We start from the raw sequence: 26,058 nt of genomic DNA, 5'->3' as shown, positions 1-26,058 counted from the left end.
GGGACGCTCCGAGTGGCTGTCATGGCTCAGCGGCTAGAGCAGGGACCCGGACTTCGGCTGGAGTCCACGGGGCTGCACCACGTAAAGGAATGCGGGGCTGGAAAGTGTGGGCCCAGCTGACCCCTCCAGGGGAAAGCCGTTGAGGACGCGTCAGCGAGGCCTCAGACAAGGAAGGGGTTTGACTTGCTGTTTTGTTTTGTCTAAGACACGCTTCGGCCTGCTTTCCTGCAGTAGGTCCGCTTGGTCCGTGGGAGAGGGAGGGGGCGTCCCTCACCGCCGTGCGGCGTCCCCAGCCCCCGTGTGCCCCTCCAGGCCGGTGCGCAGTGCGGAGGACTTCGTCGCGCTCGCTGCTGGAAGCCTGCGGTTCCGGGCATGGCTCGCCACCCGAGTGCACGCCCGTTCCTCCAGGTCCCACCTGATAATAACGGCCACTCTCACTGCAGCCCCCGCCAGCGGCAGCCCCGGTAAGTGGCCGTGCGCGCCCGGCCGGGGGCACGGAGGAGAAATGGCCTGCGGCCTGGGGGTCGCGAACACACCTTCGGGGGATCCGGAACCCGGGCTGAGAAGAGAGGGGACCGGGGCTGTGGGGGGACGGAGGGAAAGGCTTCGTCAGACAGGACGTAACATGGAGGACAGGCGCGTTTGTATCTGGGAACAGGATTCCTGCTCTGTGAGACGGTGTGACTTGGGTTTAGGAAGTCACAAACCAGCATATAAAATGGTGCCAGTTCTGTAAGAAAAGCAAAGCACATGTTGCCAGGGTCGTGTGTCCCCGTCGGCGAAGATGGGGCCGGCACCCCGGGCGGCCTGCGGGACTCGCAAATCACAAGCCCCCCGGCTGGGATGGGCGGGTCAAGCACCCGCGTTTCTGCAGGACCCTGGTGCCGCAGTGCATCAGCTGGGGACGGCGGGTCCAGGGCCCGCTTCACACGCGGTCACACGGACGCCCGGTCCCGGTGGGCGGCACGCCCCGACCCCGTGGGCACCAAGGTGGCCCAGGCAAGGGAGGACGGGGGCGGGGGCAGGTGGGAGCGGCACAGATGCCTGATGACCCTATGTCCCCCGAACTCGGCCCGATGGCCCCAGGGCCGGGCGCCTGCAGGGGGGCGGGGCTGTGCGTGGGCAGGCATCGTCCAGGGAGCCGTTGGTCGCCAGCCACGGTGAGAAGGCTGTGGAGACCAGGGTGGTTTTTATGTTTGTTTGTTTGTTTTGGTAAATTATGTGTATTTTTTGTGCTTTCCACGGTGAGTATATAGATTTTAAAAATCTCTTTAAGAACACCACTTAGGATCAACACTTGATGAAACAGACACACACCAAAGTGAGGAAGGGCTTTGCCAGGACTTCTGTGGGGGGCTGGGAAGCGAACGGTGGGGTTCACCTCCGTTGGGACCCATCGGGTATTAATGCGTGTCATCGCTGAGTACTTCTGGGAACATCACTCTGTTCCTGGGACCACGTGGGCGCCGGCCTGCCTTCTGAGGGTGACACTGTCTGTCCCTACGTGACTCAGAGAAGCCCCGTCCCATGGCCAGACCCTGCCAGGCTGTCGGTCCGAGGAAGTGCCCTCCGGAGTGCGGTCCTTCGGGAGGAAGGCTCGTTCTCTGGCACCGTGGGAAGCTGAGGGAGGCCTCGTGGACGTCACTCCCGGGTACCTGTCACCCCCTTGCAGCGGACGGGCAATCACTCGGACCACGGCTCCAGGGGCGGCCGGTGGGCGGCAGAGCCTCGCCCGGGTCCCCCGGGGCCCAGCGAGCGGAGGAGCAGGTGCACGCCAAGCTGCAGCTCGTGGACCTGGCGGGCAGCGAGTGTGCGGGTGAGCCCGGGGCGGGCGCCTCTGTCTGGGGCGAGCGGGGGTGTGGCGGGCCTGAGCAGGGTTCCCGTCCGGCTGTGTCCCTCTCCAGGGCTCTGCGCCGCCAGCCGCTCCCAGCCGAGGCCGTGCAGGCCATCGGAGGAGGTCGGGGGGGACCGAGGGTCTCCCCACTCGGGGCTCCCATCCCGAGAAGGGACGGTGTTGCTTTTCCTGTTCATGTCTTGCTGTGGCCAGAGAACTCATTGTTCATGCTGACCACGTGATGGGGGCTTGGCGCTGTCCCAGGTGTGTCTGGAGTGACAGGAGCGGCCCTCAGGGAGACTTCGTTCATAAACCGGAGCCTGGCGGCCCTTGCGGACGTGCTGGGGGCCCTGGCGGAGCACAGAGACCACATCCCCTACCGCAACAGCCAGCTCACCCGCTTTCTCCAGGACGTTCTCGGTAACGTGAGGGTCCCCCACCCGGAGAGGCCCCAGACCGCAGGACGCCCGGGTGCCACGCCACCCTGTCCCCCGCCCTGGGGGGTCCTTGCTCCTCCCGGCCATACCTCCCTGGGGGACCTCCCGGCCCCCAGGTCACTGTGGGCCCCTCCCTGCGTGCCCTCTGTGTCGCCGTGCACTGGGCCGCTTGGTGTGCACGAGGCTGGCAAGCTCTCCGAGTAGGTGCTCGGCTCCTCCGTGTCCCGGGTCCCATCCTGTCAGGTACACGCTGCTGAGCCCGCGTGGCACGTGGAGCGCGCTGGCTTCCGGCCCGCGTCCCCTGTTCGTGCCGTGCGTTGGTTGCAGGTGCCAGCAACCCGGGCTGAGGTCCTCACAGAGAGCAGGACTGGAGGGATGGTCTGCTCTTCTCCAGGCCACGGCCCGCCCTGAGGATAGCTGGGGCAGAATGTTCCAGACTTTCTCTGCGGCTCCTCTCTCTGCGCAGATGGTTTTCTCCTCAGGAAGAGGCCGGGCTGCATCCAGTGTTCGCGTTACAGCCTCTCCCTCTAAGAGGATCCCTGATGCGCGTGGCCGGGCGCAGGGCAGCGGGGCCCACGGGGGCCACGTGCAGCCCCTGCCATGGCCTCCCAGGGTCTGCGCGGTTTGCTTTCCCCGTCCTCGTGTCCTTCCTCAGCTCTTCCTTCTCCCCGTTGTCCAACACGCCGAGGCAGCCTGCCGGGGACCCCGCCAGCGCACGCCCACACCAGGCCCGCGCCCCCAGCCGGCGTCCCACGCGTCGCGGGCTCGGCAGGGGCTGAGCGACGCCCAGCTTTCCTTGGGCTCTTTTCACAGGCCGTTGCTTCTTATTTTAAAGGAGGGGACGCGAAGCTGCTGGTGATTCTGTGCGTGTCCCCCTGCCGGAAGCACGTGGCGGAAACGCTGCGGTGCCTGGGGTTTGGGGCCCAGGCGAGGCACGTGCAGCGAGGCCCCGCCGGAGGGGGCGGAGCAGCCGCCCGGAAACCCAGGTGAAGGAGGGCAGGTCGGGTTAGGGTTAGCGGGTTTGCACCCTGGCCAGGGCCCTCCCGTCATTACCAGACGACATATGTGTCCTAACGTAAGCTCGTTCACCTTGGACTTCACGAGCCTGTTGTTTTCCAGGAAGCAGTGACACACGCTGACCTGTCGTCAAGGAGTGGGGGACGCCCAGAGAGAAGCCGGCGGGCCCCAGGAGCCCTGGGGGCCGGGGACGTGGGGGCGGTGCTCTCGGGCTCTCAGGGCCGAGCGGAAGGAGCTTCGGGCTCTGCCGGCCGGCGGGGAAGCTGTGAAGCCCAGACGGGGCCCTGGGGCTGGGGCTCGGGCCGGCCGTCTGACCCGCGCACTTTCCAGTGGTGAAGCCCGTTTCCGCGCCTGCAAGATGCTGGGTTTGCGCAAACACGCCTCAGAGAGCAGATGTTTCATGTCGTTATTCCTCCTCGGAACGGCCCGCCGTCCCCAGCCAACGTCCCAGAGCTGGCCGTGATGGGTGACACATGGCGGGGGGCTCTCCGCGCGGGGGTCGTGCGTGGGATCCGGGGGCCCTGGGAGCCTGGCGCAGCGCGAAGGCCCCCCGCCAACTGCGGGCCGTGCACTGATGGAGAAGCGCGTGTCGTGCTGTCCCCACGGCCACAGGGACTCCTCGGGTGGAGGCGGTTTAGAGCTGGGTCACAGAGCGGCAGGACACGCGGCCGGGGCGCACCGGGCGCGCAGCTCTGGAAGGGGCTCCGACGCCGCGCACGCGGCCTGAGCGAGGAGAGTCCGCTCCAACCTCGGCCTGTCTGACGGGAGAGGGAGCGGGATGGGTTCTCGCCAGCACAGACCGGCAAGCCTGCTCCCCACGCGCGGCTCCCGGGACGTGCGCGTGGCCACGAGGGAGGCGCGAGGACCTGTGCCTGCCTCAGTCTCCCCAGGGTGGCCTCGGCTCCTCACTGACCTTCCCATCCCTTCCCACCCCTACCGGGAGCCCTGTTTCTGGTCAGCTTTTGGCCCACGGGACCCCTACGGGACCCCTCCCAGGGCAGGGTGTCCCCTGTGGGAAGAGGATGCCCCAGATGGCGGGGGCAGGGCCGGTCACACAGACGACTGGAAGGAGACGGGCCGCGATGAGTATCCCCAGGCATGTGTGCGGCCCCGTGAGCGTGACGGCGACAGGAGCACGTGAACACGACGTTCAGGTGCTGTCGGGATACAGACGGGGTGAACGGCATAGGCGCCGGTGATCTGACCTCCCAGAAAGGTGAGAACTCAGCAGTGCTGCCGACAGATCCGTTTCCGAGGCCCCGACGCGGGACACTCCGCACCACGGAGGGGGTGACAGTGACAGACACGGTTCCCCCGGACTTGAGGGGGAGCAGAGCGGGGCCGCCCTCACCTGTGAGTGTCGGGTGGGTGCTAGCCGGTGGGGGTGTCTGTCACTGCAGGATCCCCGTGGCGACAGGACACGCCCCATGGCTCCGAGACGCCCCCGCATGTCTGCGAGGACAGCCCCAGAGCCAGTGGGCCTCCGGGGAGCCCCTCCACACGCAGCCTGTGTGGGGTGCATCGCCCCGAACCCACAGCAGGCAGGGGACTGGCAGGGCCGGCTACCTGCTGACAAAGGCCCTGAGCGCGCACCTGGGCCGTGAGTCTGTGGGCGCGCTCCCCCGCCCCCCCCCCCCGCTCGAGGGTGTCGTCCCTGCTCCATGGGGATTCGGGGCCGCGGGGCTCCAGCGGTGAGGCCGGTGACTGCCTCCACTTCAGAGTCCAGGGACTGGCTGGCGGGAGAGTCTCGAGTGGGCGTCCGGGGCGGCGGGCACAGGACACCGGGCTGCAAGGGGACAGACAGAGTGGAGGTGGCCACAGTGCACGCAAGGAAGAAAGACCGCTGTCGGCGGGCAGTGGGCCGCGCCCCAGAGAGGGGCTGAGAATCTGCTTTGTGCCCTGCAGGCCAGCCCCGGCCATCCCCTTGCGGGGTGTCCTGTTGCCAGGGGGATCCTGCAGGGACAGACACCCCCACCGGCTAGCACCCACCCGACACTCACAGGTGAGGACGGCCCCGCTCTTCTACCCCTCAAGTCTGGGGGAAGCGTGTCTGTCACCGTCACCCCCTCCGTGGTGCGGAGTCTCCCGCGTGAGCCCCCAGGACTCAGGGCGGCGCAGCGCCAGCCTCAGAGCCGCTGTTCCGTGCTGGTGCGAGGACCCTGCGAACTCGTCTGTGACGCGCGCGTTTGGCAGAGAAGAGAACACCTCATCTGTGGAGAAGGGAGCTGGAGCCTCGGCTGCGTGGGGGTGTCCCTGTCGGGACGCCAGAGCACGTCCCGGGGTTTTAGGGCCTCGCGAATTCCCAGACGTCCCCACTCCCAGCGCACAGCCTGTGTCCATCTCCGTCGCCCTGCGGGGCCTGTGTGTCCCCGAGGTGGGGGCCCGCGTGCGTAGGAGGGAGAGCATGTGGGGGGCCTGTGGCCTCCGGCCCGGTTGGCTGGCCCCCAGATACACGCGGGGCACCGTCCCCCCTCCCTCATGGCCGCCTGCTGGAAGCACAGCCGCTGGGGACATGACAGGGATCGCCGCGAGATCTCCGAGACTCCAGAACCGGGATGAGAACCAGGGCTGCCTCGCCTGTCTGTCCCCTGGGCCCTGGTCCCCCCGAAACAAAACATCGGGGGCACAGGCGCATGGCAGGTGTGCGGACTAGAACCTGCTCCACAGGCCGGGCCCGGGGGGACCACAGCCCCCCTGTCCTCAGCGGCCCGGGCGGATCGCGGCTTCAGGTCCCCTGTCGCCCCTCGGGGGCTCTGCCCCCAGCCCTGCCCCTCCAGCCCCAGGCCGAGCAGCCCACCCTGTGGCCCCCACGTCCTCCTGGCAGCCCCTGCCCTGGGGCCAGAGCGGCCCGACCGTCCTCAGACACGGTTCAAGCCGCAGTGCCGAGGACACGCTGTCGTGGGTACCTTGAGTCCACGTGCCCTGGGAGCCGCCGCGCCCCTCGGGCTTGTCTCCCTCATCCTTGGGACTGGCTTACGAGGACGGCTTCCCCTCCCTTGCTCGGTGCCCCCATCCCCAAGGGTATTCCGGGGATCACGTCCCCCCTCAATGCACGCTTTCCGTTTGCGCAGCAGCGGCCTGAACCTGGACCTTGAGCCGCCGCGTCGGCGGGCATCGGCGGAGGAGGCCTGGGGCCGCAGGGGCGTCAGTGGGCGGGGTCTGCGGCTCACTGTGTCTGGCCGAGGGAGCAGCCCGCAGGGTGAGGTGAGGGCGGGCCCGGGGCTGGGGGCCAGAGCGGGTACAGCTGGGGGTCCCCTGCGGGGAACGGTGAGGCGACTGATTGCTGTGAGGGGTTCGTGGACAAAACAGAGAAGCCTCCAGGCCGAAGGTTCAGATCCCGAGACCCCAAGGGCCCCTCCCCCACCCCCTGGGCTGAACTCCGGGCTGAATTCGGGGTGAGCTCCCCCCGAACAGGCCTGCCTCTGCCCTTCCCACCTCCTGAAAGCCACGCTGTGCTTGCCCGGGGGGCAGCAACCCGTGAACCCCACACGCCTCTCCCGACACGAGCGCCCTTGGCTGGTCCCTGCGCTGCTGCCCCTCCACGAGGACAGTGGGGCCCGTCCTTCCTGGTGACTTGGTCTTAACCACTGACGGTCGAACACATCCTCCTTCTGCAAATTTTAAAAAACCACGCAGCCACGTGTGGATGGCGCCCAACCCCGAGACCTAATGGGCCCCGTGGTCCCTCCGCTCCCCTCCTTGGAGCCCCGGCCACTGTGCCTAGGCTCAGCTCCTCTCTAAAAGCCCCAGGTCTCCTGGACAGACGCCCTGGTCCCCAGGCAACCCACTCTTCTCTGCTGAGTCTCCGAGCCCACGCAGGGGCCACGGACTCAGTAGGCGTCTCTTGAGAAAGGACGTCCTGTGCTCTGGATTCTGTCTCCCAAGGAGGTGGCCTCGGTAACCCAGAGGTCACAGGGCAGAGTTCACCAAACCAAAGTGAAAGTCAGACGTGTCCTCTGGACTCCTGGGTCCAGAGGCCACAGGCCCCTTGCAGCGGCAGCGGCACGAACACAACCGCCCCCAGGTCCGGTAGCTGCACCCCACATCCCAGCAGGGCGGCGGCCAGCGCTCCCCTTGCGCTGACCCGGCTGCCCGGGCCTCAACCCCAGGGCAGGCCCAGGGAGCGACATCAAGCCAACCCTCGCGGTTTCTGTGCCTCTGGACCTGGTAACCCGACCTCTGGCCTCCATCCAAACCGGGCCCCGGCCACGCCGGCCCACACTTTCCTGAGCCGTCTGCCCACTCCTGGGTCGCAGGGGTCCTGGGTGGGCTTCCTTTCCAGCACCCCTCATTGGCCGGAGTGCAGGGAGATGTGTGGGGGCTTTGTCCGGGACCCCAGGCCGCCACAGCCCCGGGCCACACGACCCTCCTCACTGGTCACCCGTGGTCTCAGGGTGTAGCTGCCTCGGCCCGCTCCGCAGCCCCGACCCGCCCTTCTCACGGACCACCGATCGCTACTAGTTAAGACCCATTTTCCAGGAAAACGTCTGTTTTGCCTGAAGGACAGTCCCAATCTCAAAGGAGCAGCTGGCATTTCTGACTTTCTGGCCACGCTTGCAGCCGCTCTATGGCTTTCATTTTTTCTGGGTGGACAGGAGTAGGGAGGGCTGGAGACCTCGGCCCCCGTGCCCTCTTGCCTCTAATTTTGCTTGCCGCTCACCCCAGCAACCCGAGATTACCCTGTGGCTGACAGACACTTGGCGTCATTTCCCTTGTCTGTCGTCGGGGCCTGGAGGAAACACAGAAATAGGAGCCCCTCCCGGGTTCTGGTGGTTTCTCGGGGTCAGCCAACGGTCCCTGCTGCCCCATCTGCCAAGGACACGGGGCGCTGGTCCTGGCCTGCCTCCTCCTTCGGCCCCGGGCCATCCTCCGGTGCCGGATCGGTGGGATCGGGGGTGATGGGAGATGGCGTCGGGGTGTGAGCCCCGACGTGCCCCAAGAGCAGCTGGTCAGAGACCACGCGGGCCTGAGCGCGCCAGGCTGGTCCCGTGCGCCACATGCAGCCGCTCCGGGACACCCAGGCCTGGGGCCGCGGGGGCGGCACGGCGTGTCTCTAGCGCCCTCTCGTGGCAGCTGGGGACAGATGCGGCGTCACCCAGGGCCACCCCCCTCCCACCCCCGCCAATGCCTGTGTGCTCACCCTCGTGTGCACGCGTCGGCCCAGGTGCGGGGGCCACCCCCCAGCTCCTTTCTGCCCCATCTGACACCTTTGTGCAGCAGCAAATCAGTCGGCTGGGGCCGGGCCGAGCTCCCGTGCCACGTTTTCTCTGAAGGACGATAACCTCCCGACGCCTCCGACCCGAGCAGGCCCACGCGTCGCGGTGCGGAGCAGTCTCGGTTCGAGTTTGGAAAATCTTGGGGCGCAGCAGCCCCGGAGCTCTGGGAGCTCTCGTCCCACCCTTCGGGCCCCGACCTCCTGCTGCCTCGTTCGGGGGACAGCGGGTCCCTTCCTTGGCCTTTCGTCGCGCGGCCGCTAGGCTGGGTGCCCTTGGCAGCCCGGGGCCTGGGGACTTCTGCACAGGGACCAGCCTTGACCCTGGCCGGCACCGGCCCAGGGCTGGCCCGGGACGTCCGTCTAGTGACACGGCCGCCTCTGGCCAACCCCCACGGCAGCACTGCCCCCCGGCCACGTCGGGCCGCCGCCGAAGGTGGCCGAGTGGCCGTGCTCATCGCTAAGGAGCACATCTGGTAAGTGTGAGCCCCACGGGGCGAGTTGTCCTCCGCGTTCCCGTCCCGGCAGCGCCAGCACACGGCGCGCAGTCACAGGACAAGCCCTCTGGGGTCGTCTGCTCATGTGACCGCACCGCCCAGGCTCCTGGCCCACTGGTGCAGGCTGGTCCGAGTGTGTGTAGGAGGCGGGGACTTAGTACTTCCTTACACGTGCCCGGTGTGCACACACGTGATTCCCTTTCGCAGAAAAGATCAGGAAGCCCAGCCCCGGAGGCCTCAGCCTTGCTGTGTGTGTGTGCGTGTGTGTGCCAGCCACACACACGCACACACACACGCACACACACATACGCTCAGCCACACACACGCACACACGCGCGCAGCCACACACACGCACGCACACACGCACACACGCGCGCGTGCAGCCACACACACGCACCCACACACGCACACACACATACGCTCAGCCACACACACGCACACACACACGCGCAGCCACACACACGCACGCACACACACGCGCGCAGCCACACACATGCACGCACACACGCACACACGCGCGCGTGCAGCCACACACACGCACCCACACACGCACACACACACGCGCAGCCACCCACACGCACACCCACACACGCGCACACACACAGGCGCGCACACACAGGCGTGCACACACACGCACACACACACGCACACCCACACACACACACGCAGCGACACACACGCGTACACACACACGCACACACACAGGCGTGCACACACACGCACCCACACACACGCACCCCCACACACGCACGCACACACACGCACACACGCACACCCACACACACACGCAGCGACACACACGCGCACACACACACGCGTGCACACACAGGCGTGCACACACACGCACCCACCAACACGCACCCACACACACGCACGCACACACACACACCCACACACAGCCACACACACGCGCACACACAGGCGTGCACACACACACACGCACCCACACACACGCACCCACACACACGCACCCACACACACGCACGCACACCCCCCCCACACACGCACACACACACGCACCCCCACACACGCACCCACCCACCCACACACACGCACACACACACGCAGCCACACACACACAGCCACACACACGCACACACACGCAGCCACACACACGCACACACACGCACACACACACAGGCGTGCACACACAAGCACGCCGGCTCTGCCCTCCATCTCCAAGATGAACCTGAGTTGAGCTCCCGCGCCCACGTGGCCTTCCCAGCATGGGCACGAGACACGGGGAGATGTCCTGGGCACAGGGCCGTGTGGCGGTGCGCTCCCCACCACCCGCTGAGTACTCGGGGCCACCAGACAGGCGTGAGCCAGGCCATCTAGATCCAGGGGACAGCAGGTACGCAGGTGCGGATCCTGGGCAGGGGAGAGGCCAGAGGGGCCCAGGGGAAAGGAGAGGGAGCTGTCCCACAGCCATAAGGAGCCTCAGGCATGGGGCTCACTGGGACCGTCTCCTGTCCCTCTTACTCTGGAGCGGCTGCTCTCAGGTCTCAGGAAAGGGTGCAGGTGCCCAGAGGGGCTAAGAGGCAGGGGAGACCCAGCACCAGCCCTGCTTTTCTCCCCGGGGACCCAGGCGCCGGTCTGCTCACGTGCACGCCCCCCCGTACACGCAGTGGGCTCGGCCCAGCGACTCTGTGCCGTCCAGGTGGCAGCCGGCTCCAGGAAGGCCACCTGCCAGCAGGGCCCAGGGCTGGGGAGCCCACCCCCGCCCCAGGGAAGCCTCCCCGCCTGTGGCCTCCTGAGCCGCACAGTCCAACCACAGGCCTGCTCACCGGCCTCGGAACGCCCTGGGTGAAGGCCAGCTGTCCCTCGGATCTCGCTACCACGTGGACTCGGATGCTCCGGGCCGTCGGCTGGTGTGCAGCGGCCAACCGGAGTCTGCGAGGCTGGCCGGAACCTCTCCAAGCCCAGATGCGGACGAGGGTCGGGTGCAGACGGTGGGGCCGTAGCTGGCCCCCGCTCCGCCCCGTCCCCCGCCGTCCTCGGATCCCCTCAGCGTGACCAGCACGGTCCCAGGCCAGGAGTGTGACCCGTGATGGCAAAGGCCCAGGAAGCCTGGGCTCTGTCTTGGGCACCGAGGGAGGAGGACTCAGAGTCCAGGCCCTGGCTTCTCCGGTCGGCCCGGCTGCCTCTGGCTGTAGGAGCCCCGCAGGGGCCGGGAGTCCAGACCAGCCTGCGGCTCCAGCCCCCGTGCCTCCGGTGGGGCCTGTGTCCTGCGGGCCGCGGTCAGCCGGCGGATGGGTCTGCACAGGTCCGCTCAGGTCTGGGTCACAGCGGGCCCACACCTCACAGAGAGGGATCACAGACAGAACGGTCTAGTGGAAGCCTGCGGCCAGGGCCATGACCAGGGACCGTGACCTTGGGCTGAAGACGCCAGGAGGCTGTGCGCGTCGTCCGACCGCCCACCAGGGTCGGTTCAGGGAGAACGCAAAGGGGAACAGCGAACACAGCTTCCTTCCCAGACGGATGGGGGAGGGCGACCCGAGGGCCCAGGACGGCCCGGCTCACCCCTCTCGCCTGGAGCCTGCGTGGTCGAGAAGAACTTGATTTCTGCCTCCTCGTGACCCGGATGGCTAGAGCTGGGACCCGTCGTGGCTGGCGTGAGAGGGGGACGTCCTCGTCCCCTCTAGGCCCAACACCAGAGTCTGCTCTGCACACTGACCGGCGAACGCACAGGAGGAAGGGGCTGGGGTCGGGGTGGGGGCCTCGGCCAGCGCGGCAGCGGCAGGAGCCTCCAAAGCAGGGAGGGCTGAGGGCCACACGGGACGCTGCTGAAGTGTAGACGCGGTGTGGACCAAGCCCCACCGTGTGGATGCAGTCGTGCTGTGCAGACGGAGCCCCGGGGGCACGTGCCGTGTCCCGTGGACGGGCTGCGCGGTGTGGATGAGGCCCAAGTGGGCAGAGCCGCATCTGCAGCTGTCTACACCACAAACTCCTCTGGGAGCCGGCTGTCCCTGCATAGGACCAGGCGGAGGCTGCTTGGGCACCTCGCTGCGCTCATTCCCGGTGGGGCGGGGGGCGGGCTGCAGCGGCGTGGGTCTGCCCCCGCCATCTGTGGGGGGAGAGAGCAAGCGCGTCCGCCCTCCCGCCCGCCTCTCCTTCTCCGGCCACCCCCCCACTTCTGTGCTCCGTGAGCACACACAGCAGCGCCCTGGCTGGGGAGGCCCGCACAGCCCTGTCTGCCCCCACCTCAGAGTCTCTCATTCGGAGGCTCCGCCCTGCCCTGTCCTCACTGCACCCCGCGGGGCACACTTACACAGCCCCCTTCTCCTACACAGGCCGCAAGCTCTGTGGGCACGAGTGGGCACAGACCGTGGCCCCTGCCTCAGCCAGGACCGCTTGGGGAGGGAGCGCTGCTTTGCTTGATCTCCTCCCTCCTTCTAGCCTGGAGGGGACTCCTACAGGAGGTGCCTGGGTCCCCCTCCGGGGCCCCGGGGCAGAGCCCACTCCTGTCCCAAGGGGCTTAGGGGCTGCTGGGTGGGGGGCTCACAGCCCTGGTCTTTTCTTCCTTTGAACTTGTCCGACTTAGTTCTATTGGGTGGATTTTAGGAGTAAGATCTGGAGACATCCTCGGAAGTCGGGAACAGCTTCCCACCCCAGTTCCTGCATGAGGAAGTCTGTCCCGTGCTGTGGCTCCTTCCCCTCCCCCCCCCCCCGGCCCAGGTCTAGTTCCATCCCTCTCTGGTCCATCACAGTGTAATGTTCTCTCCCTCCAGGGCACAGTCCCCAGGTCCACCCCCCAGCAAGGCGGGGAGCCCCCCCCACCATAACCACTGGCATCGGTCCCTCTTCCTGCCCCTCGGGCGCTCACCATCCAGGATGGTGGCCTCCGCCCCCCAGCGAGCACCCCACCGGGAAGGCGGAGGCCCAGGGAGCCAGTCCTGCCTGCCCCGGTCCCCGGGAAGCCTCCCGCTCCGCCACGGCCTGACGGCAGGTCCAGGGCTCTCTCCCCGCAGGCCTCCAGTGGGAAGAGGTGCAGAAGCCCAGCCCGGGGCTGCCTGGCCTGGGGGAACCCACCTGGTACAGGGCCTCGGCACTCCCGGCCCTCATCCGGATCAGTGTGACCTGCGCGACCACCGAGGGCCCGGGGCCGGAGGCTGGGAGGAGGGAGGGGGTGTGAGCAGAGCCAGGGACAAGCTCCCGCAGCCCACACTTCTCCCTCCTCCCCTGGGGACTCTGACTTGGGACCAGGGGCCTCCATGCACTCCTCCTCCAGGGGCCTTGACCTGCAGGGACCGTCATACACTGGGTCTCTTGTGTCCCCGTGGAGGTGTCTGAGCCCCCCTGAATGGGCCAGGCTTTCCGTGGGCCACACCCGGGGCCACCGGGTTCCTCCTTGCTCAGGTGGTCCTCGCCTGCGGAAGTGACAGTCCCAGCACAGGACGCCTTCCGGTGGGGCCCCTGTGGCCCTGCAGGACCCCTGCTGTCATCCCGGGAAGGGTCCTGGCACTCGCTGCCCACCCCCCCAGGCTTGCCCCGCCCCCTCCTTCCTCCGTGGAAGCAGGCGTGCTCTGGGTGACCGAATGCTCTGATGTCCAGGCAAACAGGCTCTTCCCCGGCAAACCCCCTGTCGTCTCCGTTCCCGTCACAGTGGCTCGAAGACGGCAAACTTGGACAGAAACGCGGATGGAGCCACATGTCCTTTAGCAACAAACCAGACACGAGCGATCACCTGACCCCACCTGCCCTGCTGTCCTGAGGTGACTCTGACCGACCCCAGCTGGTCCTGGTGACCCGAGGTGACTCTGGGCGGCCCCGGCTGGCCCTGGGTGGCTGCACTACAGCTGGCCCCCGCCAACCCCTGTCACGTGCAGAGCCGGGAGCTCTGGACAGTCAGGAACAGCAGAGCCGATGGGACGTTCCGGGGGGACTGGGAAGGCACTGCAGGGCCCCGCACACCCAGACCCCTGCAGAAACTGCCCCAAGGGCTAAGCTCAGCAGACACTGGGTCCTACAACACCCAGAAACGTCTCGTCTTGCGACCCCCCTGCTCCGTGCGGCCGGAGGAGACCCCGGCCGGAACGGTCCCCGAGGTCTGCGTGAGGAGTGAGGGCTCCAGTAGGCCGGGGTCCCGACACTCCGAGGAGCCTGTTGCGACCGGCCGCAGAGGAGGCCGCAGACCCACCACAGCACACCCACACCGAGGCCCCACTGTCCTGTCTCTGACCCCAGGCCCCAGGGCCACCTCCTGGCCGTGGGGATGGATCCTGCTGGGGAATGGCAGAGCAGTCACACAGATCACGGTCCCGTGTGCCCCAGCCTCTCCGGGGGTGGCCCGTGGGTGTCACCGTGGCACCCACCGCAGCGGCCCAGCCCGTGTGGCCGGGACGCACACTCACCGTCGGCCCGACCCTGGGCGTCCCGCTCGGGCCTCTCCCTGCTGTCCCCGTCCGCGCAGCGCCTGCTGGGGCTTGTGCTGGAGCCGCAGGCTGGCGTGTCTGCACCGGGAGCCTCTGCGCCCACGGGCCCGTCCACCGACGTCTCCCCGGGTGCCTCGGGCCGAGCGGCAGCCTGGATGCCTGATGTGTGGGCGCTGCCGCGGCCGTGGGCGGACGGGACGGACAGGGGGTGGGGGTGGTGGCGGCGGCTGCCCCTGCTGTGAGGGGAGCCCCTGCTGCCCGGGTCTGCGTCCGGCCCCAGCGTGTCGCTGATGTAGGACTCGCGGTAGTGCTTCTTCTCTGCGCAGGGACGGGGGACAGCCGGTGTAAGAGCGGGCATGGGAGGGGGCGACGGTGCTGCCTCACTGTCCTGGGCTTGCGGGCTGCCAACAGCAGCCCCGGGGCCGAGCAGACGCCCACCCCTTCTGTGGGGGCTGAGGCCCGGGAGGCTCACTGCGAGGGGAGGAATGTGCTGTCCAGGGATCCCGGCCCGGTACCCACAGCTCCGGCCCAGGCCACCAGCTGGTCTCCATCTCCCGCCCCGGTGGGAGCTCCTACCGTGTGCCTGTGGGATCACTCCTGCCCCCCACCCCGCCCGCAGCTCGTGCGACCCACACCGTCACACTCACATGGGCACACGTCAGCCGAGGCCACCCGGTCCCCCTGGGAACGCTTTCCCAGAATTTGGAAGGTGTCCAGAGTTGGGCTCTGGGGGGAGTGGAGTCGTCTCCGCCCCCCCAGGGGGAAAGAGGAGCCAAGATGCCCCGACGGGAGGGAGGGAAGGCGCCCCAGCTGCTGCGCCAAGTGTCGGGAGACCCCGGGGGCCCGGGGGGGGGTGGCTGGGGGGGGCAGGCGCGCACCTCGGGCTTCCTCCTGCCGCCGCAGGCTGCACAGCACGGGCCGCAGGCCCAGGTGCACCTGGTGGCTGGCCCCAAGCAGCCGCAGCAGGTGGCCAGAGCGCCAGGGGCAGCCCGTGTAGTAGACCAGCTTCTGGGCTGAGGGCAGCCCCTCCGGCCGCAGCTGCAGCTTCTTCCCCTGAAACGAGAGGAGAGGACGTGGGGCTTCGTGAGGAAACCGTGCGGCGGCAGCAGTGTCCCCAACAGCAGCCATGACCCCACTGGGAAGCCACCTGCGACTCCCGGCTCCGTGCACAGCGGGCGGCTGGGGGGACGCAGGGCTCCGCGCTCAGGTCTAAGAAGTGGGCTGACGCATCCCCTCCGCCCCAGCCAACGGCCGTGGGGGTGCCTGGGTCCAGGACGGGGACACCAGGCCTCGGGTCCACTGCCCAGAGGGAGGCTCTGCCGCCAGCCTGTGTCCGGGACCCTTGTGCCAGGCGGGGCCCAGGGACACCCCGTGAGGACGACAGGAGCCGCTGGAGGCTGGTGGCCCCAGCAGTATGTTTCTGTGACCGACTCCTCGTTTCCCTTTTTGTTCTCCCCACGGGAGCCGGAGCACCTGGGATCTGACGCCAGGGCCAGGGCACTGCCAAGCACTTCCCAAAGACGGGGCCATCGCCTGCACCCCTCGGAGGACGTGCTGAAGTGCCCCCGGGCTGGGCTCTCCTGGGCTCCTGGAGGTTGAAACCCCTCCCACTCGGACCCCATCAGACACGTACCAGAAAAGTCACCTTCCCAATGCAGGACCAGGGGAAGTCATAGAGCAGCTCTGGGGCGTGGTTCCGATCCTGCCGGGCCAGGCCGCAGAGAGCTGGTCCCAGAGGACAGCACCACAGGCGACCCTTCAAGGGTAAGGTTGGGGGAGGGTAGAGGAGGGAGGTACAGGGGGAGGAGAGCGGAGGAGGGGGGGAGGGGGAAAAGGGTGGGGGAGGGAAGGAGAGAAGGGAGGCAGGGAGGGGGAGGGGAGGCGCGCCTCCAGCTCCTCCCCCGCACTTGATAGATCTGTATTCCCCTGAGGGTCAGTCCCAGGATGACGGTGGGTCTGCCCTCCTTCTTGTCCTAAAGGGGCACGAGCGTCAGAGAGGCCAAGCGCCCTGTGCCTGGGTGGTGGGGAGGTTCCGCTGTGGGCAAACAGGACCCCATTTCCCTTTGACGCTGGAGGCCCGTCACCCAGCTCCCTGCCTCCTTCACCAGCCCGAACTCTCCTGTGCCCAGATAGTCGAGCCCCGAACCCGCTCACCAGCCGTCAGTCCTGACCCCCCGGAACCAGCGCCGTGTTGCACGCAGGCACCAGCGGAAAACGCCAGAACCGGTCCCATGCAGCAGACCGGCTCCTTCACTCCCGCGCCCGGTGGGGCAGCTCTCAGCGCAGGGAGGCCCGGCGGGGCTGCGGCCCGGCCCCCACTCTGCCCGGGCTGAACGGACGTCACACACGCTAGAGCCGGAAGGGCGCCCTGCCCAGGGCTAAGCTGCCCTCTCACTACAGCTGTGCCCAAGCCCTGTCCACCCCGTCCCGGGGCAGCATCCTGGCTGCCCCCTGGGCTCTGTCCCCGGGGGCCTTGGGGCAGAGGGAGCTCTGAGGCGGCCTGTAGTCCCGGCTCCACCAGAGCTCGACCTTGTAGAGCCTGAAGAAGTGGACGGGCACGTCCTCGAGCCGGGTCGCCTCCCTGATGAAGTGCAGCATATCCTCCGCGGGGGGCAGGCCCCGCTGCTCACGGTGCGCGCTGGGCACGTGCTGCAGGACCAAGGCGCTGCCCCGCCTGGCGATGATCTGGGGAAGAGGCCACGGGCCGGCCGTGAGGCTTTGGCTGCTCCATCCTCCCCCAACCCCCGCCCCCAGCCCGCCCCGCGCTCTCCAGGGCCGGGGCCAGAGGAGCTTCTCCCGGGGCGGGAAGGGGACCTCACGCAGGCCGCCGCGGAGCCTGGGCGGTCTTACCCACGGTGGGAAGGAGGCGTGCGGCTCCAAGTACCTCCCGACGTGGACCGGCTCCCGGTGGTCGCCCAGGTCGGCCTGCAGCCCGTAGGCGGCCAGCAGGAAGTAGGCCTCCTCCTGGTGGACACACTGGGACCTCAGCACCCGCTCCTTCAGGTGACAGTAGTACAGGTGTCTGGCCGTCCTGTCGCTGGAAGGCAGAGGGTGGTCTGGGTGAGAGGCTGGCTCGCTCCGGCCAGAGGGTCCCGCCGCAGCCTGCGGCTCTCCTGCTGCCCCCGGCCCTGCGCCATCGGGACTTCTCCGAGTCCCAGGAGTACCTGTCCTCGTCACACCACAGGCCATGTTCCAGAGAGGCCCGGGAGCCTCAGTGCTCCAAGTGGGAGTGCCAAGGTCAGGCTCCTTGTCTGATGTGTCCCGGGCGCAGTGGGCAGTGCCCTGGAGAAGGGCACGTGCACGGGGGTTAGCTGGAGCCCACTGGAACAAGGGCCGGACCTAACTGACCTACAGAAGCTCTTCCTCCTGCTCATTTTCCAACGTAACAGGCAAGAACAGGTTCCAAGCTTCTAACACTGTTGACATGTTTGGCCGCATAGCACAGGGCCGAGAGCCTCCACCACCTCCACTCTCCAGCTCTCCCATCTGCGACTTCTCCAGAACCTTCCACACAACCACCCACCCCCACTCTCCAGAACCTTCCATACACCACATGGCCTCACCCCTTCCTCCCCACCCGTCTGTCACTGGCCCACCTTCAGGAGCTCTGGGGGTTCCTGGGGACGCCGGCCCTCCTCCCCTGCCCCTGCTCTGGGAGCCACTCTGGTCCCCGGACAGTCCGGGGGAGCTCTGTGTCACCCTACACGTGCTGGGGCGGATCTCGCAACAAAGCCGCTCCCGCAACCCAGGAGGAAGCCCGCGGGGGGCAAGGACACGTGCTCGTGGCGTGTTCCCGTGAAACCGAACCCTGTGGCTGCCAGCAGCAGGGACGCCAGGCTCTTCCCACGACTTGGGCCCCCGGGGAGATTTTCTCGTCCCAGCAAGTGTCCTTGGACGTCACTGACTTACCTTATGAGCCTCCCGTCCTCGACATAGAACTGCGCCCTGAGGAAGGTGACGAAGGGCGCGCGGGGCCGCCCGCTGCGCTGCAGGGACAAGCACAGGGAGAAGAGAGAGCCCGGGAGCTGACGGGCGGGGGGACGCCGTGTCCCACCGCCTCCCCGCGGCCGACCCCACGAGCGGCAGCCCTGGGGCACTGCAGGCCGGCCACCGAGCCACCCGCGGGCGGCTCTGGGGCCAGGCCTGCTCTCAGGGTCTGGGGACCCGTCTGGGGACAGGCCCGCCGCCCGCCGACTCACTCGGGGCCCTTCCTGCTTCCAGTCCTCGGAGAAGTGCTCGCCGAGCCTCCGCTCCAAGTCCACGAACACATACTCACCGTCTGAGAAGAGAAGCAGAGTCCGGTTGGTGGGCCCCGGCGCCCAGCCTTCTGGGCACGCTCAGCCGCGCCCAGCAGCGCCCACGGCCCCTCCCCGGGCAGTCCGGGGGCGTCACTCCGTGGGCTCTCGGGGGGCAGCCGGGAGCCGGTGCGTCTGCGTCCCGCCCTCCGCCCAGCGGCTTATCTCCGGGCCGCCCCCACGTCCTTCCCAACCGGGAGCTCCCGAGTGTCCACCCATCACCAGCCTGGAGTCCACGGTGCCTGTCTCTGTGTCTGTCTCTCCGTCTCTGTCTTTCCACCTGTCTCTCTGTCTGTCCCTGTCTCCGTCCTAGCCCCGGGGCTGCAGGCAGAGGTTTCCTGCCTTGATTCTGGCTACAGACTCAGTCCCGAGCACGTGCCCTCACACAACCACGGGGTCGCTGGAGCATGACCTTCCATGACCTCCCCCCGGAACGGCCCCGCTCCCCGAAGGAAGGGCTCCAGCCCCGAGACCAGGAGGGTCTGCCGCGTCCAGCCACCCCATGGCCCACCGCTCAGCTGCAGCCACAGGCCAGGCTGGCCGGGCCCTGGGTCCTCGCAGAGGGTGGGGCAGCTCTGGCCTGTCCCCCTTGCAGAGAAGGAGTCCCGGGCACAGGGGTGACCCCAGATTCCTTCCTGGAACCTGCCCCCCTCCGCTCTGGCTCATTCTCAGTGTGGCCATCTCAGATGTCGGGACTCAGAAGAGCCAGCCAGGCATGGCCGCTTAGGGGCTGCAGACCCTCCCCTGGGAACTCCCTGTTGAGTCAACGTCCCTCCTCCAGGAAGACCACCAACAGCCCCGCTCCGTGCAGCAATCCCTGGGGGGGTCTTCTCAGCCGGCCCCCAGGCCCTGCCGGCCCCCCGACCCTCGACTGGTCCTGTGGGGACCCCAACTCCTGCCTGTCCCCTAATGGCCTGGCTGGTCCGTTTATATGCTGTTTGCCCTGGGTGTAGCATCCGTGGGTACGTGCACACGTGCGTGCGTGCTCGCACACTCATGTGCCCGCACGTGCATTTACACATGTGTGCACACACGCAGCGCCCACACATGCATATTCACACACATGCCCAGATGTGCACACTCACGCGCGTGCACACATATGCGTGTACACACGTGCACAGTCACACATGCGTGCGCACAGGTCACAGTTCAGAGCGCCGACGCGGCTCTCCACCTGGATTCGATCCCCCAGTGGCATCATTCGGGCGTCTGAGGTCAAACACCGTCAGCCTAAGGACAGGGACGCGGAGCCACCGGGCGCTACGCCGTGAGCTGCTGGGGACACTGGGGGCCCTGCTGTGATGCGTGGGTTCATCTCCACCTGCTGAGGGCGTGGTCCCTTCGTGTGTGGACCCCAGACCCAACACGGTTCCCATTCACTTTCAGGAACTGCCCCCGACCCGCTGTCCCCTCGTGCCTTCACGAGGCCTTCCCGGCCACAGGGACCCCCGAGGGCCCCCCTGCTCCTCTGCTACAGACAGGGGGGCCTCTCAGGGCTGCCTTAGCCCATCATGTCCACGGGAAAGGGGGCCCTTTGGTGCCCCCCCCACTAAGGAGAACAAGGCGGTCTCAATGCAGGGAACCCAGAGCACGCGGAAACAGAGCAGGGCAGAGCCCGGCCCCCCCACCCGCGGGCTACTGTTTCCAGCCCCGGCTCACGTCCTTTACCACTACGGGACCCGCGCCTCGGGGTTTCCGTGCACCCCAATAGCTACTCTGAGGCCTCAAATACCAGATGCTGCCAAGAGCAGAGGGAACACTTTCTCCTCCACTTTCCGCAGGCTCTGTCCTCTGTTTCTGAGACCGCGGAGGGTGACAGCAGCCTCAGTCCCCAAGGACAGCCGTCCCAAGAGCACGTGTCGCGCCAATCTAAAAGCAGGAGGTCCGGGCAACCTTCACGCATCTCGGGGACAGGTAAGAGGAAAAGCTCCTGCAGCTCCTCGCCCGACGCCCGCCCGATGCCCGGGGAGCGCGGGCTCTCTGGGAGACCAGCCCCGGATGCGGTGGAGCCTGGCAAGCACCCGAACCAAGTGTGCAGCCCCGGGGGCCTGCGGCTGTTCCTTCATTCCCGCATCCGAAGTCTCTCCACTCCACCCACGTCCGGAACGTTCCCGCACGCCCGTCACGCACGGCCCACAGCCAGAAGGCCAGCGGGGCCGTGGGCAGTCGGCGGGGGCGGCCTCTAGTCTCCGCCCCGGGGCAGGGGGGCAGGCAGAGGGGCTGGAGGCCGTGCGGGACCAGAAGCCGGATGACAGGCTCCCGCATAGACACGGGCTCTAAGTGGTGCGGCTCAGGGAGGGGAGTGCGCCACGGCCCCCACTGCCGCCGGAGACCCAGGCCCCCAAGGCTGCACCCATCCCCCCGGGGCCTTCGGGAATTCTCGTGCCTCCCCGAGCCGCACTCGACCAGGCGGGCTCCGGTGCTCAGCCCCGCGGGTCCTGGAAGATGAGGCGAGTGTCCAGGGCCGTGGGTCCCCAGCCCTCCCCAACAGATACCCCAGAGCTTGGCCTCCACTGGGGCCCACCAGGAAGCCAGGGGCCTTCTGCTGCCGTGATGAGCTCTGTCCCACGAACCAGGAATAAGTCCATTAATGAAGCATAAAACCCCAACCCCCAGTGCACACACCCCAAATACAGCAGGCGTCTATGCAAACGTTTATTTCCTTTGATGTATCACCCGTGTGGACCCTGACCCGGGCAGCAGCCAGCAGGTGGTTAAAACGGGGCTTGTGGACATAAACTTTAAATTGGGGGCAAAACTACCCACTAACTTAGCTTTCCGGGCAGATTGGGAAAAGTCCACCAATATTAAAATTCAACAGCAAAGCCACAGTCTGCTGCCGGGGGCTGTAAACCCAGGCCGGCTGTCCGTCTGCCTGCAGCCCTGTCTGTCCATCGGGGCCTGGAACAGCAGAGCGGGAGGCCGGCCAGGGGCTCCGTCATCCCCTCCCTGAGCCGGGGCAGAGGCCGGGGGAGCTCAGGCCGCGGGCCGACTGGCGGATTGGACCCCCTCTTTCTCTGGTGCTCTGTCCCAGAGTCTTGGGGAGAAGGTGCTCCATCCCGACAAGCCCAAACCCCCAGGGTTGGGGTCTGTCCCAGTCACTCACAGCAAGGCTCGTGGGGGGGCGCCAGCCACTCCTCGGGCGCTCTTCCCGAGGCCATGCGCCCTTCAGAGCCCCGTGCGGCGGCCCCGTCTCCCACGCACATGCAGCCCCTCGGACTCCCCTGTTTCCCTCCTCCCCCGGGGGACCCCTCCACCAAGCCCAGGGGTCTCTAGAGGCCTAGAGCTGGGGGTCGCAGGGGGAACCCCCAAGACGGGAGACAAGGGTGGGTGGCTCCCCACTCTTCTTCCGGCGCGCCCCACCCGTGGGTTTCGTCCCTTCGAGTCGCAGGGAAGGTTTCTTTTGGACCCAGGACTCTGCTACTGGACCCACGTTTCCAGAGCCCTGGAAGGCTGAATCCGACCGCAGGCCTCGCCCAGGTTTCCAGTTCACGGTTTCTTCCAGAAAGAACCAGAGTAGACCCCTCTCCCCTCCAGAAGGCCAAGGGAGTGTGTGTACATGTGGGAGTATATGTAAGTGTGTGAGCCTGCGCAGGAGTGTGTGAGCATGCACGTGTGTGCACGAGTACACCTGCGTGTTTACGGGTGTGTGTGCGTGCCCTGTGTAACTGCATGAGTGTGCGGGGGCGGGGGACGTCGGTGTACACGTGCGAGCGTGCGTGTGCTCAGCGGCAGCACGGACTCATCCAGATAACCTGGGTGCACACTAGAGCCTGTCCGCGGTGGCTGGCGCAGGCGGAAACTTCCCTGAAGAGGCCAGTGCCCCCGGGCAGAGTCCCTGGGTGGGGTCGTCAGGGCGCGCTGACTTCCTTCTGACCACGCTGAGGCCGAAGCAGCTTCTCTGAGGTTGGCCCCGTCACACACCTGCCGGAAGACTCGCGCCAGTGGCCCGCATCTGCAAGGCATGGGGGTGCTCAGGGCCTGGAGAAGGGGTGCGCAGCGCCGGGGGGGGGCAGGAGGATCATGCTGCATCCCACCCAGGCTCCTTGGTGCTGCCCGCGCTGGACACCCCCCGACCTGGCCGGTGTGGGGGGCCTGGGGTCTCCGTCCTGGCCTGTGCAGGGGCCACCCACGGACGGGGTGGGGCGCGCTCTCCGTTCCCCACGGGACCCCTCGCTGGCCGTGCTCCTCGCTGCACACCCACCTCACCCAGACCCTTCCCGGAAGCAGGGGGCGTGGGCACCCAGAAATGGGTCCCAGTGGCTTGGGACCCAGAAGGGGATGCAGGTGCTCCGAGGGTCCCTGGCCCCACCCCCCATCCCGTGGGCCGGGCTGTGCGCTCTGAGCCTTGTGCCTTCCCGCCTCAGCCTCGCCACAGGCGCCTCCGGCCAGGGGTCACCCCCTGCCTCAGGGGACGCTGGCCCCCACCCCCCGAGAAGCCCCCCGGCTCCCACTCGCGGGGTCAGGAGCCGCCTCCACGCCTGAGCCTGCGATGGCTCCTCACGTGGGTTTCATCTGTGCGCACAGGGGAGGCGTGCCCTCCGGCCATACCCGCTGTCCCCTGAGGTTGGCCATGTCCCACACACGTGCGTGTCACCCCAGCAACACTCCATTACACCTCAAAACTGTAGCAAATACCCCGTGAGCGTCCCTATTTCCGGCTGTCTCGTGAAGACCGGCTTTTTTACGCTTTGTTGATTTGAATCAGGGCTCGAGACCGGGCTGGTGCTGGACCGGGGACAGGTCTGCCCTCTCTCTGGCTGCCCTTGGTCCCGGGGCCCACGGCGCTGCCCGTGGCACTGCCCACAGCCTGCACCGTGCGTCTGGCATGCTACGAAGGCCTCTGCGTGTCCCAGAGCTCCTGGCCTTGTGCCTCGGGGGCCACGGGTCCCCCCGCGCCACCTAGGCTCCCGGCCCCGCAGCAAGCAGGAGCGCCCCGCGTGCAAACCCGCGCAGAGGGAGCAGGACCGGCCGCGGCCTGAGCGTGAAACCTGTGGGCTCTTGCCCAGCACTCCGCTAGGACGGGGGTGTCCCCAGGACACCCCAGGGATGTGCCCTGGGATTTCAGGAAGGGGCTTGCCACCATCTCAACTCAGGGGACGTGGCTCTCCTCAGTGGTGAAACGCGGTAAGATCGGCTTCGTCCTCACCCGTTAATGCCGGCAGCACTACGGAGACAAGCCCGCCGTGCGGCTTTGCACACCTCCAGCAAGGGTCCTCCCCACCACAGCGTCCTGGTGCCCGGGCTTGCAGACACGCACAGGCACGCGTGGGGCCGCCCTTGTGGCTCATGCGGCTGCACACCGTGACGGTAAGCTGGTGGGGCGCCACGACAGGCTCGGGGGCTGTGGACTCATGCCCACCCCTCTGTCCATCCCGCGTGTCCCCACTCACGTTTGCTCCACGAACAGCTCCCAGGCACCCCCACAGCGACGCGCCGTGAAGGGGAGCCGCACCCCAGACCTGCCGGCTCCCGCCCCACCCCGCCCCTTCTCTCCCCGAACACCCCTGACCTCCTGATTGTCCTGCTTGAGGACGCCGCCTCGCCAGGGAGGGAGGACACAGCAGGACTGAGTCTCTGGGGGACAAGAGGCTGGCTGACACTCCCCGTGACCATGGGCCACCTGGAAATGATGGCTTGGGGACCGCTCTGTCCCTGGGGTGACCCGTGGCATGGGAAAGGGCAGCTTGGTGCGGAGGTCATGACGGCACACAGGACTGGCCCCGTCTCCGGGGGTGTGTGGGTCTCCGGAGGCAGGCTCTGGTGGCTGGAACACTTGTCCGCGAGCAGACCAGCCGCTTCTGGTTACCCAACTGGGATTTCTAAACAGCTGCACTGCCTGGCGGACGAGCCACACGGCTCTGTGACGAGCATCAGGCCTCAGCCTCCAGAGAATCACTCCAGTGAGTCTCGATCTGCGTTTGAGATGAAGGTTCCAGGGTCTGGTGGACAAACCCCCGAATTAATGGGTTATGTGACCGGCATCTCACGAGAGCAGACCTGAGTAACGGGCCAGGCGGTCTGTCGCAGAACCCGTCCAAGTGAAGCCGTGGCGCCGTCTGCTGCGGCCCCGGGCGCTGGCACTCAGAGGAGGGCAGGCAGCCCCAGCGGTGCCTCCCCCGGCCGGGGTGCTGCGGACCCTGCACTTGCCGAAGCGGGGGGACATGCCTGTGCCAGCTTCGCCCTCACCGGTGGGCGTCCCTGAGGGAGGTGGACGGGGCTCCAGAAGAGCCAAGGACATCGCCTCCCTGAAGACAAGGGCGGGGGGTACCAGAGACCTCCGGGACAGAGGGGCCGCTCCAGGAGCCGGGTGCGGCCGATGGGAAGAAAAGGGAAGAAGGGCCGAGGCCACTCGTCCAGAGCAGAGCCCGGGGCCTCAAGAACCAGGTGCTTGTTTCTAACGCCACAAAGCTTTGGTGTTTGGGGCAAAATGTGCCACAAAATGCCACCTACTCCCTAACATCATCACCTTGTTGGAAGAAGGGACCTATGACAGTTGCCTCTGCCCATCACCCATCCCATGGTCCCCTCCCACAGTCACCCCCATGGTGTCCCCATGGTCCCCCATAGTCACTTCCATAGTCCCTCTGTGGCACTCTCAGTCACCCCAAGGTCCACCCACAGTTACCCCCCACAGTTTTCCCCAGTCAACCCCCACAGTCTCCCCATGGTCTCCCCACAGTCCGCCCAGGGTCCACCCCCATGGCCCCCCAGGGTCCACCCCCACTGTCCCCCACAGTCTCCCTAGGGTCCATGCTCTTGGTCTCCCCAAGGTCCCCCATAGTCTCCCCACGGTCCCCCAGGGTCCACCCCCACGGTCTCCCCACAGTCCCCCAGTGTCCACCTCACGGTCCTCCCACGGCTCCCCCCATGGTCCCTCCACAGTCCCTCCACCATCCCCCTCACCGTCACAACCACTGTACCGCCCACAGCCACCTCAGTGTCCCCTCCATGGTCCCCCCGCCCCCCGCTCTCCCCCGTGCTCACCCCCACAGCCAGCCGCAGCTGCTCCCGGGTGGGCAGCAGAACCAGGATGTCCCTGGGCTCCGTGGTCATCTTGCTGTGTCGCTGTGTCAGCCGCTCTCACGGTGGCACACAGGCTGTCAGGATGGGGCCCCCTCCATGGCCTCTCGCGGGGAAGACTGGTCAGGGGCACCACCAAGGAGAAGCTGAGCTGCCCACACCTGTGTGCCACCCACACGGACGGGGCCATGTGTCACCACCTGTTGGGTCCTCCTCGGCCACAGGTGGGGAACACCGGGCGCGTCTTGAGCTCCTGGCTGGGGAAGAAAGCGGAAGACGAGTGGGGCCAGCAATCCAGCCAGGCCGGGCAGGGACAAGGTCCAAGCTCATAAACAGCCCAGACAGGCGCGCCTCCATCGGAACACAAA

At 67.4% G+C, this 26,058-nt stretch overlaps 2 protein-coding genes across 2 annotated transcripts in view; one reads left to right on the top strand and one right to left on the bottom strand.

Moving 5' to 3' along the window:
- The window catches only part of KIF25 (kinesin family member 25), a gene marked incomplete at both ends in the record, with an annotated part of 45,483 nt that extends 42,222 nt beyond the window's left edge, over positions 1 to 3,261 (top strand). Inside the window, 4 exons of the mRNA XM_080807069.1 lie at positions 313 to 464; positions 1,673 to 1,816; positions 2,099 to 2,254; positions 3,107 to 3,261. Coding sequence (XP_080663195.1) covers positions 313 to 464; positions 1,673 to 1,816; positions 2,099 to 2,254; positions 3,107 to 3,261 — 607 coding nt within the window. The remainder of the gene's footprint in view (positions 1 to 312; positions 465 to 1,672; positions 1,817 to 2,098; positions 2,255 to 3,106) is intronic.
- Positions 3,262 to 11,101: 7,840 nt separating this feature from the next.
- Positions 11,102 to 25,723, bottom strand: FRMD1 (FERM domain containing 1; the record flags this gene model as incomplete). The annotated part of the gene is made up of 12 exons (XM_080807068.1): positions 11,102 to 11,255; positions 11,675 to 11,835; positions 13,030 to 13,109; positions 14,352 to 14,690; positions 15,251 to 15,425; positions 16,280 to 16,345; positions 16,902 to 17,057; positions 17,223 to 17,409; positions 18,282 to 18,358; positions 18,572 to 18,651; positions 24,668 to 24,868; positions 25,591 to 25,723. 12 exons carry the CDS (start codon positions 25,721 to 25,723, stop codon positions 11,102 to 11,104), a joined length of 1,809 nt encoding a protein of 602 aa, XP_080663194.1.
- Positions 25,724 to 26,058: the final 335 nt, after the last annotated feature.

Source organism: Martes martes, assembly GCF_963455335.1.
Source record: "Martes martes genome assembly, chromosome: 6".
Lineage (NCBI taxonomy): Eukaryota > Metazoa > Chordata > Mammalia > Carnivora > Mustelidae > Martes > Martes martes.
Note: the sequence above shows the minus strand (reverse complement) of the source record. Positions and strands in the feature narration are given on the sequence as shown.